Genomic DNA, 19,837 nt, shown 5'->3' with positions numbered 1-19,837 from the left:
AATCCTAATATAGCTACAATATAAATTATAATTACATTGTAGCTATTTTAGGATTAATATTTATTTGACAGGCAACTTTGTAATTATTTTAACCAGGTACAATAGCTATTAAATAGTTAAGAACTATTTAATAGCTACCTAGATAAAATAATTACAAAATTACCTGTAAAATAAATCCTAACCTAAGTTACAATTAAACCTAACACTATACTATCATTAAATTAATTAAATAAAATACCTACAATTACCTACAATTAAACCTAACACTACACTATCAATAAATAAATTAAATACAATTCCTACAAATAACTACAATGAAATAAACTAACTAAAGTACAAAAAATAAAAAAGAACTAAGTTACAAAAAATAAAAAAATATTTACAAACATAAGAAAAATATTACAACAATTTTAAACTAATTACACCTACTCTAAGCCCCCTAATAAAATAACAAAGACCCCCAAAATAAAAAATGCCCTACCCTATTCTAAATTACTAAAGTTCAAAGCTCTTTTACCTTAACAGCCCTGAACAGGGCCCTTTGCGGGGCATGCCCCAAGAAGTTCAGCTCTTTTGCCTGTAAAAAAAAAACATACAATACCCCCCCCCAACATTACAACCCACCACCCACATACCCCTAATCTAACCCAAACCCCCCTTAAATAAACCTAACACTAAGCCCCTGAAGATCTTCCTACCTTATCTTCACCAAACCAGGTTCACCGATCCGTCCTGAAGAGCTCCTCCGATGTCCTGATCCAAGCCCAAGCGGGGGGCTGAAGAGGTCCATGATCCGGCTGAAGTCTTCATCCAAGCGGGAGCTGAAGAGGTCCATGATCCGGATGAAGTCTTCATCCAAGCGGGAGCTGAAGAGGTCCATGATCCGGATGAAGTCTTCTATCAACGGCATCTTCAATCTTCTTTCTTCGGGAGCCATCATCTTCCATCCGACGTGGAACATCCTCCTTCTCCCGACGCCTACTAGCCGAATGACGGTTCCTTTAAGGGACGTCATCCAAGATGGCGTCCCTCGAATTCCGATTGGCTGATAGGATTCTATCAGCCAATCGGAATTAAGGTAGGAATATTCTGATTGGCTGATGGAATCAGCCAATCAGAATCAAGTTCAATCCAATTGGCTGATCCAATCAGCCAATCAGATTGAGCTCGCATTCTATTGGCTGATCGGAACAGCCAATAGAATGCGAGCTCAATCTGATTGGCTGATTGGATCAGCCAATCGGATTGAACTTGATTCTGATTGGCTGATTCCATCAGCCAATCAGAATATTCCTACCTTAATTCCGATTGGCTGATAGAATCCTATCAGCCAATCGGAATTCGAGGGACGCCATCTTGGATGACGTCCCTTAAAGGAACCGTCATTCGGCTAGTAGGCGTCGGGAGAAGAGGATGTTCCGCGTCGGATGGAAGATGATGGCTCCCGAAGAAAGAAGATTGAAGATGCCGTTGATAGAAGACTTCATCCGGATCATGGACCTCTTCAGCTCCCGCTTGGATGAAGACTTCATCCGGATCATGGACCTTTTCAGCTCCCGCTTGGATGAAGACTTCAGCCGGATCATGGACCTCTTCAGCCCCCCGCTTGGGCTTGGATCAGGACATCGGAGGAGCTCTTCAGGACGGATCGGTGAACCTGGTATGGTGAAGATAAGGTAGGAAGATCTTCAGGGGCTTAGTGTTAGGTTTATTTAAGGGGGGTTTGGGTTAGATTAGGGGTATGTGGGTGGTGGGTTGTAATGTTGGGGGGGGTATTGTATGTTTTTTTTTTTACAGGCAAAAGAGCTGAACTTCTTGGGGCATGCCCCGCAAAGGGCCCTGTTCAGGGCTGGTAAGGTAAAAGAGCTTTGAACTTTAGTAATTTAGAATAGGGTAGGGCATTTTTTATTTTGGGGGTCTTTGTTATTTTATTAGGGGGCTTAGAGTAGGTGTAATTAGTTTAAAATTGTTGTAATATTTTTCTTATGTTTGTAAATATTTTTTTATTTTTTGTAACTTAGTTCTTTTTTATTTTTTGTACTTTAGTTAGTTTATTTCATTGTAGTTATTTGTAGGAATTGTATTTAATTAATGTATTGATAGTGTAGTATTAGGTTTAATTGTAGGTAATTGTAGGTATTTTATTTAATTAATTTAATGATAGTATAGTGTTAGGTTTAATTGTAACTTAGGTTAGGATTTATTTTACAGGTAATTTTGTAATTATTTTAACTAGGTAGCTATTAAATAGTTCTTAACTATTTAATAGCTATTGTACCTGGTTAAAATAATTACAAAGTTGCCTGTCAAATAAATAGCTATAATATAATTATAATTTATATTGTAGCTATATTAGGATTTATTTTACAGGTAAGTATTTAGCTTTAAATAGGAATAATTTATTTAATAAGAGATAATTAATTTCGTTAGATGTAAATTATATTTAATTTAGGGGGGTGTTAGTGTTAGGGTTAGATTTAGCTTTAGGGGTTAATACATTTATTAGAATAGCGGTGAGCTCCAGTCGGCAGATTAGGGGTTAATAATTGAAGTTAGGTGTCGACGATGTTAGGGAGGGCAGATTAGGGGTTAATACTATTTATTATAGGGTTAGTGAGGCGGATTAGGGGTTAATAACTTTATTATAGTAGCGCTCAGGTCCGGTCGGCAGATTAGGGGTTAATAAGTGTAGGCAGGTGGAGGCGACGTTGTGGGGGGCAGATTAGGGGTTAATAAATATAATATAGGGGTCGGCGATGTTAGGGCAGCAGATTAGGGGTACATAGGGATAATGTAAGTAGCGGCGGTTTACGGAGCGGCAGATTAGGGGTTAATAATAATATGCAGGGGTCAGCGATAGCGGGGGCGGCAGATTAGGGGTTAATAAGTGTAAGGTTAGGGGTGTTTAGACTCGGGGTACATGTTAGGGTGTTAGGTGCAGACGTAGGAAGTGTTTCCCCATAGCAAACAATGGGGATGCGTTAGGAGCTGAACGCGGCTTTTTTGCAGGTGTTAGGTTTTTTTTTCAGCTCAAACAGCCCCATTGTTTTCTATGTGAGAATCGTGCACGAGCACGTTTTTGAGGCTGGCCGCTTGCGTAAGCAACTCTGGTATCGAGAGTTGAAGCTGCGTTAAAAATGCTCTACGCTCCTTTTTTGGAGCCTAACGCAGCCTTTATGTGGACTCTCAATACCAGAGTTATTTTTATGGTGCGGCCAGAAAAAAGCCGGCGTTAGCTACGCAGGTCGTTTCCGACAAAACTCCAAATCTAGGCCTAAGTGAATCCTTCAATTTAGTAATTTCTAGATCTTCCACTAAGACAACAACCTCCACTAAAATTTCCTGTAGCTGCATATAAGGTTTGCACAATGTTGAGGATGAACTTTGGCAAATTCCTCTCTACAAATCTGTTTAAATTTATACATTTTTCTGGGTTGTCTTGATTGCACTGCCATCTTCAGCTCACTTGGCCTTTCCAAAACACAAATTTTTTTTCAAACATTTTTTTACTTACTTGTGTTCTTTTCATGTTGCACCACTCAACCGCTCTTAAAGGGACATTATACACCCATTTTTTTAAATTGTTTTGTTAATTTTAGTGTGTTGTGAACATGTAGTGTTTAATGTATGAGCGTTTCAAACACAATTTAAGCATTATTTTTTTCTAGATGATCGCTCAATTTTTTTTTACCCTTACCAAGCCCAAATTTTTCTCAGAATACGTTCGGCCGCTCTGTCTATGCGCGCTCCCGCGATCACTGAATTCAGAGCTGCTTCAGCTCTCATTCAGCATTGGATTGCAGCTGTCACGATCGCATGCTTGTTATTGGCGGTGATTTCAGCTCTATTGTGAAGAGCGCAGTGAAATGCTCCTCACAGTAGAGCTGTCATAAGAAATAGTTTATTTTGAAGTGATTGTCTACTGTTAGTTATTGTCTGCTACTGCGGAGATGACAGAAACATAATAGCAGCTACAGTGTTCAAATCAGAGTAACATTATTTTTGAAAAAAACACAAATCATTATGCCAAATATCACAGACAAAATTGACCGAAAGTCCACTTTCTCCGTGCACATAACCACTGTCACTCCAAAATTTAAACTAATTCACACATTTTCGGCTTTTACACATATAGCTGGATATTACTCCACATGCATTTTTACAATAGTTGAGAGCTAGGCAAATTGAAGAACTCCTGTCTTGAATTCAATAAGCATGTGCGAAAGGATGCCGTGCACGGCTCCTTCGTGCATGGCTCTTTTGCGCATGCGTGTTCAGAATAGGGAAAATTCATCTGATAATTTGAATATTCGACCCTATTGTTAGGTAGTTGCTGCATAGGCATAAACATACTCTTAGTTAGCTCTGCCCTTCTCTAAGGCGGAGCATTACGCCGTTGGACAAACATTGAAACTATAAGTGTAAATTTCAAATTTAACAAGAGTTGAATAATATATTTATCTTACGTTGGGACATATATACTAAATAATAGTACATCTATACATTAACTGGTAAAAATTATTAGTGCATAATGGTCCTTTAAGCTTGAGGTCATGGACTGCTGCCCTTACATTCTCAAATTTCTTGATACATGTTTAAATTAATTGTTCCCTCAATGATTACAATGCATCCAGGACATGAGGCAGCAATGCAGCCCCAAACCATAATTGTCCCTCCACCATGTTTCACAGTTGGGATGAGGTTTTGGTTGTGCCCTTTGTCTTTCACACATAGCGTTGTGTATTTTTGTCAAAAAGTTAAATTATTATCTGATCTGCCCACAACACATTTTCCCAGAAGCAGTTTGAAAACTCCAAGTGGTCTTGGACAAACGTAATATATGCCACAATGTTTTTTTTAGACAGCAGTGGTTTCCTTTGTGGTGTCCGTCCATCATCCATAAACACTCAGTTCTTTAGTAATGCTTTTGTAACCTTTTCCAGCTTGGTGTAGCTATATAATGTGTCTTCTAAAATCCTGTGAAAGTTGTTAGGATCGAGGCATTGCTCACACTAATCTATCTTTCTTGAGAAGAACAAATATGTCAGTAACCAGGCTTTGCGTGCCTTAATTTAAAGGGCAGGGAATCTGTGCAATCCACACTTCCAATCTGATCTCCTTAAAGGGACAGTCAACACCAACATTGTTATTGTTAAAAAGATAGATAACGACTTTATTACCCATTCCTCAGCTTTACACAACGAACATTGTTATAGTAATATACTTTATAACATTTAAACCTCTAAATGTCTTCCTGCTTCTAAGCCACTACAGAAAGCCTTTTATCACATGCTTTTTTATTAGCTTTTCAATGCTAATCCATGTGCGCCATATAGATAACATTGTGCTCTCTCCCGTGGAGTTGTGGCTGACACTGCACTTATTGGTTAAAATGCAAGACAATAGGTAATAAATAAATAGCCATTTGATCAGGGGGCTGTCAAAAGAGGCTTAGATACAAGGTAATCACAGAGGTTAAAAGTATATTAATATAACAGCGTTGGTTATACAAAACTGGGGAATGGGTAATAAAGGGATTATCTACCTTTTTAAACAATTACATTTTTGCAGTTCACTGTCCCTTTAATTGAAACACCTGATTCTAAATAGTTTTGGAGAAGTCTATAGCACAGAGGTTCACTTACTTTTTCCAGCCTGCACTGTGAATGATTACTTAATAGGCTAGATTTTCTATCCCTGCAGGCGGACAGGTTTGCAAGCAGTGATCCTGTCTGCATGTAGTTGCCACTTGCAATGTTGCATACACAGTGACATTTTACACTCTTTGTGCAATGCCACCTCCTGCTCTAGTGCAACCAGTTGCACAAGAGCAGGAAATGTAAATCACGCCAATAGAGCAAGTGTCAGGGTGAGGTTGCAGCAGACTACTTGCTAATACGAACCTGCTCCACATTGCCCAAAAATCTGTGAATGCTTAATACATTTAGCCGAATGTTTTCAATAAAACTTTGAAAAATACAGCTGTTTGCGTGTTATTAGTTTAGCCAGAGCCCAGATTGTATTTGTCTATAACTGTGATTTAGATGAAGATCAGATCATGTTTTCTGAGTAATAAATGCAGAAACCCAGTTAATACCAAAGGGTTCACAAACTTTTTCTTCCAAGATGGTGTAAAAAACAGATAAACCTTTGCCATTGTTTAAAGTGAAGGTAAACTTGAGCGAACTTGCTCAAGTCATAGGATAAAACTTAAAAAATTAATGAGATTTTCATTCATGAAATTTGTAATTTATCCTGATCTTAGATTTTTACATTTTAATGCCAGAACGATAAGCGCCGTTTCTCCGCCCGCCATAGAGCCATAGGGGCATATTTATCAATGTGCGAGCAGACATGATACGAAGTAGCGTATCATGTCCGTCGCACATCGATAAATGTCCTGAAAGCTCGCCAGAAAAAAGGGGCATCAAGCTCTATACGAAGCTTGATAAATATGCACCATAGTCCTCAGTTGATTGACGTATGACTCATCTGAAACCCACTAATCATTGTTTCCCCCTGGGGTCGAGACGTTTGTGCAAAGGGGCTGAACACCCCGGGGGGGGGGGGGGGAGGACAACAATTAGTGGATTGCAGATGAGTCTTCTGTCAATCAACTGAAGACTATGGAGGACGGAGGAATGGCGCTTATCGTTCTGGCATTAAAATGTAAAAATGCATTTTTATATTATATACTATGACTTGAGCGAGTACGCTCAAGTTTACCTTCACTTTAACTTCCACTGGCCAGGGTCAGATTTTCTGATCAAGCATGTATGTACATATAAAATCTATTTGCTAAAGCACATGCTATGCAACTGCATATATAACCTTTATAGTTTTATGTTCTGTCAAATTTAGTTGTAATGTATTATTAAATACATATTGTATATTGTTTTACATTATAATTTGCCACTGCAAATTACAATTTGTCCCTGCTAGAAAGGGACAGTTATTTGGTCTTGTTTTTTTTTTGCATTCTATAATGAATATGCTAGTCTGTATTTATTTAAATCCACAACTATTACCTTTCCGATTACAGCACTATACTATCTTTCTAATGGTACTTTGTATACAAAAGTATTAACAATGATCTGAAAACTACCTTTAGGTTGCAGGTATAATCTGCCTAAATAACATAAGATATTTTTGTTTGCACTTGGTCCCGCCCCCTCTTCAAACTGTCGCATTTTACAGATGCAAATATACAAATATTCCAAAATCCAAACCTTTTCCCGTCCCAATTAGTTTGAATAAAGGGTTTTATATTTGTATTTAATTTTGATTCTCAATAAAGCTGAATTTGGGGAAAAAAAATGTAGAAACCATTGTATCCAGGTTCTACTTAGAGATAAAATAAATAATTTACTTTTTTTTATTATGATGATGTGTTTATGATCAGCAATATGGAAGGTTTACATTTTCTTTTAATTGGAAAAAAACACTTTTATATTGCTATGATCTATGTAACAGTTATATGTTTCATCAGTGCCGGGTGATAATCTGCCAGATGACCAACACCAGATCGGAAGTCTTCCATTGGCTTCTTATACCACTTGTTGCGGTCATTTGGGCTGCAGTATATGGATTTCTAGGAAGCATGGAGGAGACGGCTTTTTTTATCCTCACTGCCACAGCTACAGCCGCGCATCTACATTATGGCATCTGTGTGGTAAATATTCTATCCTCTGCTCCTCTGTCTGTTTGGAGGTATTTGTTTAATGGATTTTAGGCATATGTGCTTAATAAGTTAAAGGGATATGAAGCCCCAAACATTTCTTTCATGATTCAGATAGAACATACAATTATAAACAACTTATTCAATAGAACAATTTACTTCTATTATCACATTTGCTTGATTCTCTTGGCATCCTTTGTTGAATTAGCAGCAATGCATTACTGAGAGGTAGCTGAACATATCAGGCGATCCACAAGGAAGAGGCATATATATGCATCCACCAATCAGCAGCTCCCAGTAGTGTATTGCTGCGCCTGTGCATACCTAGGTATGCTTTTCAACAAAGCATACCAAGAGAACAAAGCAAATTAGGCAACAGAAATACATTGTATGCTCTGTCTGAATCATGACAGAATAAAACATATTTTAAAATATAACTCATTTATTTCACAGTGTATGTTAACATGCTTTCTGGAGTTTAAAGTATAGTTATTACAGACCTTTACTATGGATACATGAGGATTTGAAAGGAAATGATATGTTCATTTAGTCACTGATTGGGCTAGATGTACAATGTTTGTTAAGCTGCTGAGAGGCCTTTACTTCTATTATCAAATTTACTTCATTCTCTTAGTATCTTTTTTTGAAGAGTAGGCTCTGGAGCAGAAAAGCACCTCTGGGAGCTAGCTGAACACAGCTGTAAGAGCCAATTACAAGAGGCACATATGTGGAGCCACCAATCAGCAACTAGCTCCCAGTAGTACATTTCTGCCCCTGAGCCTACCTAGGTATGCTTTTTCAACCAATGGTATCAAGAGAATAAAGGAACTTAGATAATAGAAGTAAATTGGAAAGTTGTTTTAAATTACATGCTTTATCTAAATCATGCACATTTAATTTTGATTTTACTGTCCCCATGAGGCAAGATCATTTTAAAAATAAATTGAGGCTCCCTTCTTCTATCTTTTCCAGCGTTTCGTTAGTGGGTGTTCCTGAAGTTTACATGTACTGTATATAGTTGTGTTTTGTGCCCCAGCATATGATATCTCCACATAAAACGAGAACTGCTAGCAACACAGTTGCAGTCTGGATTTTTTCACGTAACCGCTTTTTCACAGCTGCCAACTTATTTTTATTTAATTTATTTTTTAACTAAGTTTACATTTTGCATCTGTTAGGGGGATTTTCTTCATTTTAATTTTTTAGTGGGCACTGGCATTCGGAGGCTTTGTTAGCATCTGAATGCGTAAGAAGGCGGCCAGTAGTAGCGTTCAGCTCTTTTCCAAGTCAGATTCCTTCTTGTGAAAGTGCAGCACACTAACGGCTAGATTTGGAGTTTTGTCGTTAGATGTCTAACGCTCACTTCAGAAACGACTCTAAATACCGGAGTTAGAAAGATCCCATTGAAAAGATAGGATACGCAATTGACGTAAGGGGATCTGCGGTATGGAAAAGTCGTGGATGAAAAGTGAGCGTTAGACCCTATTTTGAGTGACTCCAAATACCGGCGGTAGCCTAAAACCAGCGTTAGGAGCCTCTAACGCTGGTTTTCACGGCTAACGCCAAACTCCAAATCTAGGTCTAAGATTTGCGGAAAACCAGCTCTTAGTGTATTGCACTTTCACAAGAAGGAACCTGGTTCCCGAAAAAGGGCCAAACCCCACGAGTGGTGCCTTCTTCTGCATTCAGATGCTAATGAAGCATCTAATTTCCCATGCCTATTATTTAGTGAGATTTTGAGGCTGTCATGAGATGCAGGACATATGCAGGACACAGCAGTGATGGTACAACTCTATTTTATTACAGAGCATAGCAATACACATCCAGACAGGTTGATTGTACTAAACTAACTGCGACACAGACACCGGACCTAAGCCCCGCCCACATGCTAGTGACATCACATCCTGCTATCATCACATCTTCCCCTTTTTCAAAGGCAAAGCATACATTTGCATATATTAAATAACAAGGTACACCAACAGGGTATACAACAACATTTTGTTTTAGAACATTATAAAAACAGATAGATTAGAAAACATGAACAAATAAATTACATCCTGACTTGGACATCGGGGTAGACTACCCTAGTCCACAGTGACCATGGGATTATTCTGCCCATACTTCCGGTCACTGTTCTAGCTAAAGTCAGTCCCTGTATCGGGCCGGAAGCCTCACCACTCTTCCGCTTGATGTAACTTTGCATGAACTGTCCTCTGATACAGAAGATGGTGAACAAGAGTCTGCTGGAGGCAAAGATATATCCCCGCTATGATCTTGCTGAGGGGAAGGCACCTCTCTTAGAACAGGAGATCCCACCGGCGGTGGTACTGAGGTATCCGGTTCCAGACTCTCAGGTACAGGCTGAAGATGTCTTCGGTTACGGCGTGTAACCGTCCCTCCCTCTGTAAGGACTGTGTAAGACCTTGGTTCTGGAGAGCGGCCCACTACCGTAGCAGGCGTCTTCCATTTCTTCTCATCATCCAGTTTAATTCTGACACTTTGGCCCGCTTTCAGTTCCTGTAAAGGCCTGACAGAATGTCTCCTGTCGTAGAAGAAACGATAACCCTTTTTGGCCTCTTCATCCCTCCTAAGGACTTCGTCCCGAGGAACAGGGCCAGGCGGCTTGAAGACACCCACTGAGGGTAAAGTGGTGCGAATCTGGCGTCCTAGCATCAGCTGTGCCGGGCTAAACCCGGTGGCTTGAATGGGCGTCGCCCTGTATGACAAGAGGGCTAGGTACGGTTCAGATTGCTTTAGGATGAATTTTGTTGTTTGAACTGCCCTTTCAGCCATTCCGTTGGCCTGCGGATAATGTGGACTTGACGTGGAATGTACAAAATCATATTCCCTGCTGAAAGCACTGAACTCTGTAGAAGCGAACTGCATGCCATTATCACTCACCAGCTCCATTGGAATGCCCCAGCGGGCGAACAAGCTCTTCAGGCGAATGATAACGGCCTGACTTGTGATATCATTCAGGGGTGCTATTTCCAAATACCTGGAATAGTAGTCGATAACAACAAGAAACTTTTTCCCGTGCAGTTCGCACAAATCAGCAGCTATTTTCTGCCACGGCCCCGCAGGCAGCGGAGTAGACATTAAGGGCTCCCTTCTCTGAGTAGGCCGGCGTTCCCGGCAAAAGGCACATTTAGACACATGATTTGCAATGTCGGAGCTGATCCCAGGCCACCACACAGCTGTAGCTGCTCTTTCTCTGCACTTTGTAATGCCTAAGTGGCCATCATGAATCCTGTTTAACATCTCCTTCCTCATGCTGACAGGAATTACAATACGGTCTTGGAACAGCACCAACCCCTCCAGCTCCGTGAGCTGCGACCTCTCTGGCTGGTAAGCATTTAAAGACATCCAGGCTGCCCGGCTCTCGGGCCAGCCATCTCTTATGTACCTTATAACTTCTTGCAGATCTGTGTCCAAATATGTCTCTTTCTTTATCTCTTCCAGTTTCCTTGAAGAAATGGACTTAGAGGCCAGAACTGAATCAACATACACTTTTACATCCGACTCTGTGGAGGATTCTTCAGCAGCAGCCAGCGGGAGCCTGGACAGTGTATCTGCCACAACCAGCTGCTTCCCCGGCACATGCACTGCCTGAACATTGAACCTGAGTAGTCTCATTAAAAGTCTCTGGCATCTCAAGGGTGTTTTGTCGATGTCATAAGAATTGATAAGAGGGACTAGCGGTTTGTGGTCAGTTTCCAGACTAAATTTCTCCAAACCCACTAGATAACGCTGAAAGCGCTCACAGGCCCAAACTGCAGCCAGGCACTCTTTCTCAATTTGAGCGTATTTTGACTCCGCAGCCGTCAGTGTGCGGGAACAGTAGGCGATGGGCTGTAGTTTGTTGTCATTCAGCTGCAGGAGTGCAGCCCCCAACCCATAACTGCTTGCATCAGCACTAACCACAGTCTTTTTTGAAGGGTCGTAGAACCCCAGCACTGGGGCAGACCCCAGCAGGGACTTAGCATGCAGGAACGCTTTTTCTTGTGAGGGTCCCCAGACCCAGGCAACATCTTTCTTAAGCAACTCTGTGATAGGGTGCAAAACTGTAGATAAATCTGGAAGAAACTTGCCCACGTAATTTACAAGGCCCAATATCTGTCTCAGCTCATGTACATCAGAAGGGCTTTTCATCTGTTCGATAGCCCGAATTTTCTCGGGGTCCGGCTTGATGCCATCCCCGTTGATGATATGCCCAAAGTAGCATAATTCAGTTTTCCTAAAATGACATTTTTCTTTATTCAGCTTCAGCCCAGACTCTTTGATAGCCTGCAACACACAACTCAAACGCTGATCATGCTCCTCCACTGTAGACCCATACACTAGAATGTCGTCCATGACGACTGCTGTGCCCACGTGGCCACTCAGGAGAGAACTCATTTCCCTCTGAAAGATCTCAGGAGCGGAGGATATCCCAAAGGGAAGTCTGCAGAAACAGAACCGACCTACCGGAGTGATAAAGGTAGTCAGTTTGCGGCACTTTGGATCCAGGGGGATCTGCCAAAAGCCGCTAGAAGCGTCTAATGTGGAAAAGAACTTCGCCCCAGCCAACTTCGGGGCTATATCTTCCAGTGTCGGCAGCACAAATCTCTCCCTCTTCACTGCCTCATTCAACCTTTTCAGGTCCACACAGATGCGCACCTTTCCGTTTTTCTTTGCAACTGGAACAATGGGGGCACACCAATCAGTTGCTTCAACAACCTCTTCAATAACCCCCATAGACTTCATGCGCATGAGCTCTTTCTCCACTTGAGGCATGAGCGGGAACGGAATTCTACGAGGAGTAGAAATACTGTACGGGACTGCGTCACTTTTAAGTGCTATACGGACAGGTTTGCAGCTCAGTAGGCCCAACTCGCCAAACATATCTTCAGAGATCTCATTCACTCTGGCCACGAGGCCCAAGTCACAGGCTGCTTTTCTGCTCAATAAACTGTTAACACACTGACCTCGGATCACATGCACCCACATGGTGAACTTCCTTTGTTTGTACTCACAGCTGGCAAGAAATTTCCCCACACAATCAATGCGGCCACCAGGACTATGAACATTTGTAGTAACCTTCGCCAGCTGGGGCTGTCGAGGCAGTCTCATAAATTCAGCAAAAGACATTACAGTGATATCTGCTCCTGTGTCAATCTTAAAATCCACATTGGCTCCCATTACAGTAAAGGTAACTTTCCAATCTTCCTCTGAGCTTGTCCGTTCCACAACAGACCCCACAAAAGACACTTCCTGACCCTCTTGGTCACTGTCCACCTGCATCTCCTTAATGTATTCAGTTTTACACACCACTTCAAAATGGCCTATTCTGTTGCATTTTCTGCATCTTTTATCTCTGGCCGGGCATATAGCACTCTGATCATGAGCCCGGTAGCACCGTGTGCATCGGCCATGTTGCGCCCATCCACTTCTAGGCCTTTCCAATACTTTAGATCTACCGCTCACACTGTGCCTTTCACTAGTAATTTTCCTAGACTGTTGCACTTCATCCACAATACTCTCAGACCTCAGATCAGCACTTTGCTTTTTCACCAGTTCACTCTGGCGGGCCATCCTAATAGCCCCGTCTAATGTTAAATCAGGCTCTAACTGCAGCTTCAGGGAGACTTCAGCATCTGCAATTCCAATAACTATTCTGTCTCTGATTTGCTCTTCTTTAGCAACACCAAACTCACAGAATTCAGCTAATTCATACAGGCTGCGCAAAAATGACTCCACAGATTCTCCCACACGCTGATTACGTTTGTGAAAACAAGCTCTCTCATGAATCACATTTCTTTTGGGCACAAAGTGGGCACTGAGTTTATCCATAACTATATCAAAGTTAACTTCTTCCCCTTCTTGGAAAGTAAAAGCATTGAACACTGGCTCTACATCTTTCCCCATAGAGTATAAAAGAGAATTAACTTGTACTTCACCACTCTCCTTGTTCAGTTTGGATGCAATCCTGAAGCGCTGAAACCGCTGACGCCATGTGGGCCAAGCTGCAGGCTGAGAAAAGTCAAAAGGCTCAGGTGGGGTAAACTTTGACATCGTCATCATCAGAAACAGAAGCGTAGTCCAGAACTTCTGACACCATGTCATGAGATGCAGGACATATGCAGGACACAGCAGTGATGGTACAACTCTATTTTATTACAGAGCATAGCAATACACATCCAGACAGGTTGATTGTACTAAACTAACTGCGACACAGACACCGGACCTAAGCCCCGCCCACATGCTAGTGACATCACATCCTGCTATCATCACAGAGGCCATCTTATGAACTCATTCCATGTGGCAATAAGTTAACCGTTCCAAGATAAATGCAACTTGATTACAATGAAGCTGATCTTGAAACTCCAATTCCATAGTTTTCAAGCTGCAATGTTATAGCAAGTTTATTCTGTGAGATATTAGTTTCATAATTGACCTTTACTGAATCAAGATCATTGCATGTAAACAGAATAGTTTATGCATAACTTTATTTTTATATAGAATAATACTGTAACCTTTTAATTGTCAAAGTTTGGTTTTTTTCTAATGTGCAGCACAGTTGCTTTTTTCTGTACATAAAACTAGTATAGTACCTGATTTAAGTATTAATGATGTATTTTTAATTCTGTTCTCTTTCAGGGACGACAGCTCAGCAAGCATTTGAAGATTTATATATTCTCGCTTAAGAAGCGGTATGCAGACTGAATGTCTATAAGCAGGTTTATGAACTTTATTGTTTTTCAAGATCTTTAACGTTGTGAACTCCTTGCTGTGAGACATAGTGGTCCACTGTATACCACAAACATTTTTATACACAACATGGGAATCCCTAGAGATGCCACCAGCCACTGGTTTACAGGTGGGCTGATATTTTTAGGATTCTTGTCAATGTAGCTAATAAAGAACAAATGTAGAAATGTCTTCTAAATGTTGGGAATCTAATTTAAAATTAATCATAACTTAAAATGTAGTCACAGCAGATTTAACTATGCTACATAATTATTTATATGCAAATATATTCTAATTAGTATGCAGTTTATTTTTTCCAAGAAAGGTGGCAATCCTAGCTCCATAGTCCAACACTGGGCTAGATTAGGAGTGGAGTGCTATTGTTTGCATGGAAGCAATATCAGATTTTCAAGGCTGATTGCGCGCAAGTTAAATTCCGACCTTAATCACAAGTTGAAAGTAAAGTCGAACGTGTGAACGCAATTGTGATTTATGCTAGAATGATTACCGCATACAGTACAGTTACACTCATAATAACACTGAAAAAAAATATATATAAAATAGCATAAAAAAGTTATAAGGGTTTAAAGATATGAGGCCTCAGGTGTTAGGGGAAAATGGACTGCAAATGGCTTTAACATAGAGATACATACATATACATGTCTAAATATATATATACATATATATATATATATATATATATATATATATATATATATATATATATATATATATATGTGTGTGTGTGTGCATATTTATTTATGTCTGTCTGTCACATAAATACATATAATAGATACATTCAATATAAAAGGAGAGAGACGCATCAGCAAAAAAATTCTATAAACACTATATATAATAACATAGTAACATAGTACAAAAAAAATTGAAAAATAGAGAGAGTAGAAAATATTGCTGTATATTTAATATTCGGTGCTACCCTTGAATAATAAATTTAAACAACAGAAAAGATAGACATATATTGGGGCATTTGTAAATGTCCCAAAAAAGCAAGGGATAAAAAAGCACACGAAAAGTTATTTTGAAATAATCCAATTTCTTTATTTAAATGTCCCACTTCACATTCAGTGTTTGATCAGTTCCTCCGGGCTGCAGTAGTTAGAGGAACCTCTTACAATTTAAAATACAAAATCAAAACAAAAGCAATACATAAAGCTATTTGAAAATCTCAAACCCTATGCATACGTATGCAGACTAGAACAATGCAAGACTATAGGATAACATATATGAGAATCATGCACAAAATGTCTAAATACAAGACACTACTAAATTATCCTAAATGTCAGACATATATTTGTAGCATACTATATACAAAATGAACAAGAAACTTATCAGTCCATTTTCCACTGTTTAGTGTAAGTATGAAAGCCATATACTGATAATACATAGCATGTGTCGGTAGATAATCGACCGCAACAGAATCTGCTGCACACTAGGTCAAAAAACCGATCCACAATTTGTATAATGTTAAGACAGTACTTATCTTCCAAAGTAAAGTTGCGATGGTGCTTTTTCTTGCTGATCCGTAATTCCTCAGCGTGTGACGTAATCCCCAATGGGGGTGGTTAGCTCGTCACTGCAGCTCCGATTGGTTCCTAGTACCTGAAACTGTATCCATTGGTCCAGGAAAGAACCAAGAGAGAGTAGACCAACCGCAACTCTGTATCTCCTTGTCAGGACATCCACGATCGATATCAGGCTCTCATATTGACAAGTGAAAGTACTTGGGAAATAAAGCTGTCCTCAGGCTCCAAGAGTCGATTCCTAAAGTCAGTTCACAGATACAGCATCCAAGCGCTATCGTTTCAGCGCATATGCACAGCTCCCAGGCTTGTTCTGTTCATTAGGATATTTTCAAGGACAGCAGTATAGGCTTATTTAATGCTGGATTAAGACTTCCGCTTTAATGTGTCACCACAAACAGACCTCAGACAGTATTTAGCTTATCCAAGGTGTAATACACATAGTGCCAACGCACGTTTCACCCCCCTCCAGAGCATGTGTCCCAGGGGTTCATCAGGGCATACTAAATCCATACCGGACATCCTCTTTATAGAGCATACCTGATTACTCACAGGTGATTCTCATACACAGTCTCGCCCACATTTTATTTGGAGAGCTGTGTCCTGTGAATATCCAGGGGCCCTTAAAGGGATATTTACATACAAATAAATTGCAGCATTTGTTTTAAATTCTACCTTCAAATTGTGCAAAGAATGAAAAATCTTCATTATTGAGCAAACATTTTAAACTATTACCCTCATTCCTAGGTAACATAATAGCTCTATTTGCACATAGAGATTACTCCAAAATAAATGGCAAACATCCTGTCAGATTTGTTTTGCTCTCTTATAGAAAGCTTATATATTCCAATTTGTCATTCAGACCTACTGGTAATCTTGTCCCCAGCCTATAGATCCATTTGGTCTCTTTCTGTAAAAGGACTTTATCGTTGTTACCACCTCGTCCATTAGTGATCCCTTTGTCAATAATTATGAATTTTAATGAATTTACGTTGCTATTGTGCATATCACAGAAATGTCTAGCAACGTTTGTGTCTCTGGAGTAGAGGATGTCGTCTCTGTGCTCTTGTACCCGATCCTTTACCATCCTTTTAGTTTTTCCAACGTAAAAGACCGGGCACGAACATCGTAAGAGGTAGACCACCCCCTCAGACTTACAATTGAAAAAGAATCTTATGTCAAAGACTCTATTTTCTTGCACTGAGAATTGTTTAGTGCTATCCATGTGGGCACAGTATACACAGTGCCCACATGGATAGCTACCTTTTATTCCCTTATCTTTTCGTAACCAGTCAGCATCAGAGGGTCCTCTGACAAACTGACTTTTTACCAGCTTATCTCGTAGACTCTGTGCCTTTCTGGCTGCCATCTGAGGTATATCTCCTATAGCTTGTCTCACTTTCTCATCCAAGGTGAGAATGTGCCAATTTCTTTTCATAGCTAATCTGATACTGTTCCATTGATCATTATACATAGAGATAAATCTAATCTGATTCCCCTTAGTTTTTATCCTTTCTCCATACAGTAGATCATCCCTCGACATTTTTCGAGCCTTCCAAAGGGATTTCTTTAGACATTTATTTGAATACCCCCTTTGAAGGAATCTCTCCTTCATTTGCTGTGCATGGATGTCAAATTTTGAAAGTGAGGAGCAATTCCTTCTTAAGCGAAGGAACTGCCCATATGGTATTCCTCTTTTTAAATGATTAGGGTGACTACTGTTAGCATGAAGAATACTGTTAGTGGCGTTTTTCTTTCGATAATTCTCAGTCACTATTTTCAAACCTTCTTTTTTCAGGGTTATGTCTAGGAAATTCAGTTCCCTTTCACTTGTTTCTGATGTGAGGAAGATGTTCCTGTCATTGTGGTTTAGAGTGGAAACAAATATATTAAATTCCTCTACTGTTCCGTCCCACAAGACTAGAACATCGTCCACATATCTTACCCACATCAGCACTTTTTCATCAAAAGTGTCGACATGTTGTTCAAAAATATCAGATTCCCATGACCCCAGATGGAGACATGCATAAGTGGGGGCACATACTGCCCCCATTGCAGTTCCGCGTATCTGGCGGAACACCTGCCCATCAAAAGAAAAAACATTATTTTTTAAAATGAACTCCAGAAGCACCATCATGAATTCTGTGTGTTCCATATATGCTGGACCCCTTGTTTCAAGGAATCTTTTGATTGCTAGTAAGCCCACATTGTGGGTAATGGAAGAGTAAAGGCTCTCCACATCTAAAGAAGCTAGAATAGTTTTTTCTCCCACTACCACACCATCCAGTTTTTTTAACAAATCTGTTGTATCCTTAACGTATGATGGTAAAGTTAGAAGGAAGGGGCGCAGATGTTTATCTACATACTCCCCAATTTTTTCTGTTATACTGCCGATCCCCAAAACGATGGGTCTCCCTGGGGGACATTGCATATTTTTGTGCAATTTCGGCAGTATATAGAAAACTGGCATGACAGGAAATTTAGGATACATAAATTTAAACTCATTTTGACTAATTATTCCCTTACTTCTAGCATCATTAAGTATCCTAAACAATTAATTCTGAGTATGTGTAAGTGGGTTACTACTTAGCTTTTCATATTGGTTCTTGTCATGAAGTTGGCGCTTGACTTCATTAACATATAAATGCTCATCAAGAATTACCAAATTCCCCCCCTTATCGGCGGGCTTCATCACCAGACCTCTAGCCAACATCAGTTCTTTTAAAGCCTTCCTCTCTCTAGGCTCCAAGTTATCACTCTCCTGTCGTGGAGTTAGATTTTCAATCTCTTTCTCCATTTTTTTGACAAACAGGTTGACCGCTGGGACCAAAGATAGAGAAGGCATGTATTCTGACTTGGGTTTGAATGCATATTTTTGGTCTGTTAAACTCGTACTAGATGGATTTTCTATTGTGAGTTCTAGCTCATTTTCTGCCAGGAGTGAATCTAAGTCACTAAGGGCTATTTGGTCTCTTAGGTCTAAATTACCAGTATTATCTGATTTTGATCTCATAATTACTGATAGCACTATTTTTCTTGCAAAAAGATGGAGGTCTTTTATAACCTCAAACCTATCTAATTTTGCAGTAGGACAAAAGGACAGGCCTTTTTTAAGGAGTTCAACATGGGCCAGGTTCAGGGGAAATGAGGAGAGGTTCACTATTTGGAGTTCTTCCTCTCTTGGGTTTACTAATATCCCCTGCGTGCCCCCCTCCCTCTGTATCTCCCCCTGCTCTGGACATATTGTTCTCCTCTCCCCCTTATCTGTCTTGTAGGATATCTCTTCTCTTTTATCACTGTCCCATATGGATCCTTTCCTTTTTCCCCTTCTATTCTTTCTCCTCCTTCTCTTTGATCCATACCTAATTGGTTTTTTGGAATCCCTGCTTCAGAATCTGAAGCATCAGTCCCTGAGTCATATGTGCTTTTCTGTGATTTATACACATAAACTCTGCCATTCTTGTAATCCTCCTGGTCTCTTCTAAGTTTTCTACACTTCCTAGACTTAATGTCAATTTTTAATTTGGATATATTCGTGCTGGTTTCCCCATTTAATTTTTCAAAATTTGGATTGCTCTCAAATGAATTTACTTTAATTAGAGCTTTGTCAGCTTCATCCTTGACCTTTACAAGTCTCTTATTATTTCTTTTTATCATCATTTCCATTAGGTCCAGGGAGGTTGAGGAGAGTTTATCATTCCATTCCTCCACAAAGGAATCCCCCTCCTCATCCTCCCTAGTATTCGCCCCTGTATCTAACGAAAGTCTGAGTCCTCTAGGGACTATTTTTTTATCAATATAGTTGGCTAGACTGGCGTTTTCTGCCTTAATTTTAAGTTGTCTATTTAAGAGATACCTATATCTTCTAAAGGCACTAAAAATAGTTACA

General features: G+C 39.9%; 1 protein-coding gene across 1 annotated transcript in view; it reads left to right on the top strand.

The window, feature by feature from the left end:
* The window catches only part of LOC128661646 (ethanolaminephosphotransferase 1-like), a 189,672-nt gene extending 175,073 nt beyond the window's left edge, over positions 1–14,599 (top strand). The window contains exons 9-10 of the mRNA XM_053715877.1: positions 7,490–7,672; positions 14,318–14,599. Of these exons, the coding sequence (XP_053571852.1) occupies positions 7,490–7,672; positions 14,318–14,383 (249 nt within the window). The 3' untranslated portion in view covers positions 14,384–14,599. The remainder of the gene's footprint in view (positions 1–7,489; positions 7,673–14,317) is intronic.
* Positions 14,600–19,837: the final 5,238 nt, after the last annotated feature.

Source organism: Bombina bombina, chromosome 5 (assembly GCF_027579735.1).
Source record: "Bombina bombina isolate aBomBom1 chromosome 5, aBomBom1.pri, whole genome shotgun sequence".
In the NCBI taxonomy this organism is placed as follows: Eukaryota; Metazoa; Chordata; class Amphibia; order Anura; family Bombinatoridae; genus Bombina; species Bombina bombina.
The sequence above is the reverse complement of the archived record's forward strand: the minus strand, read 5'-3'. Positions and strand labels throughout refer to the sequence as shown.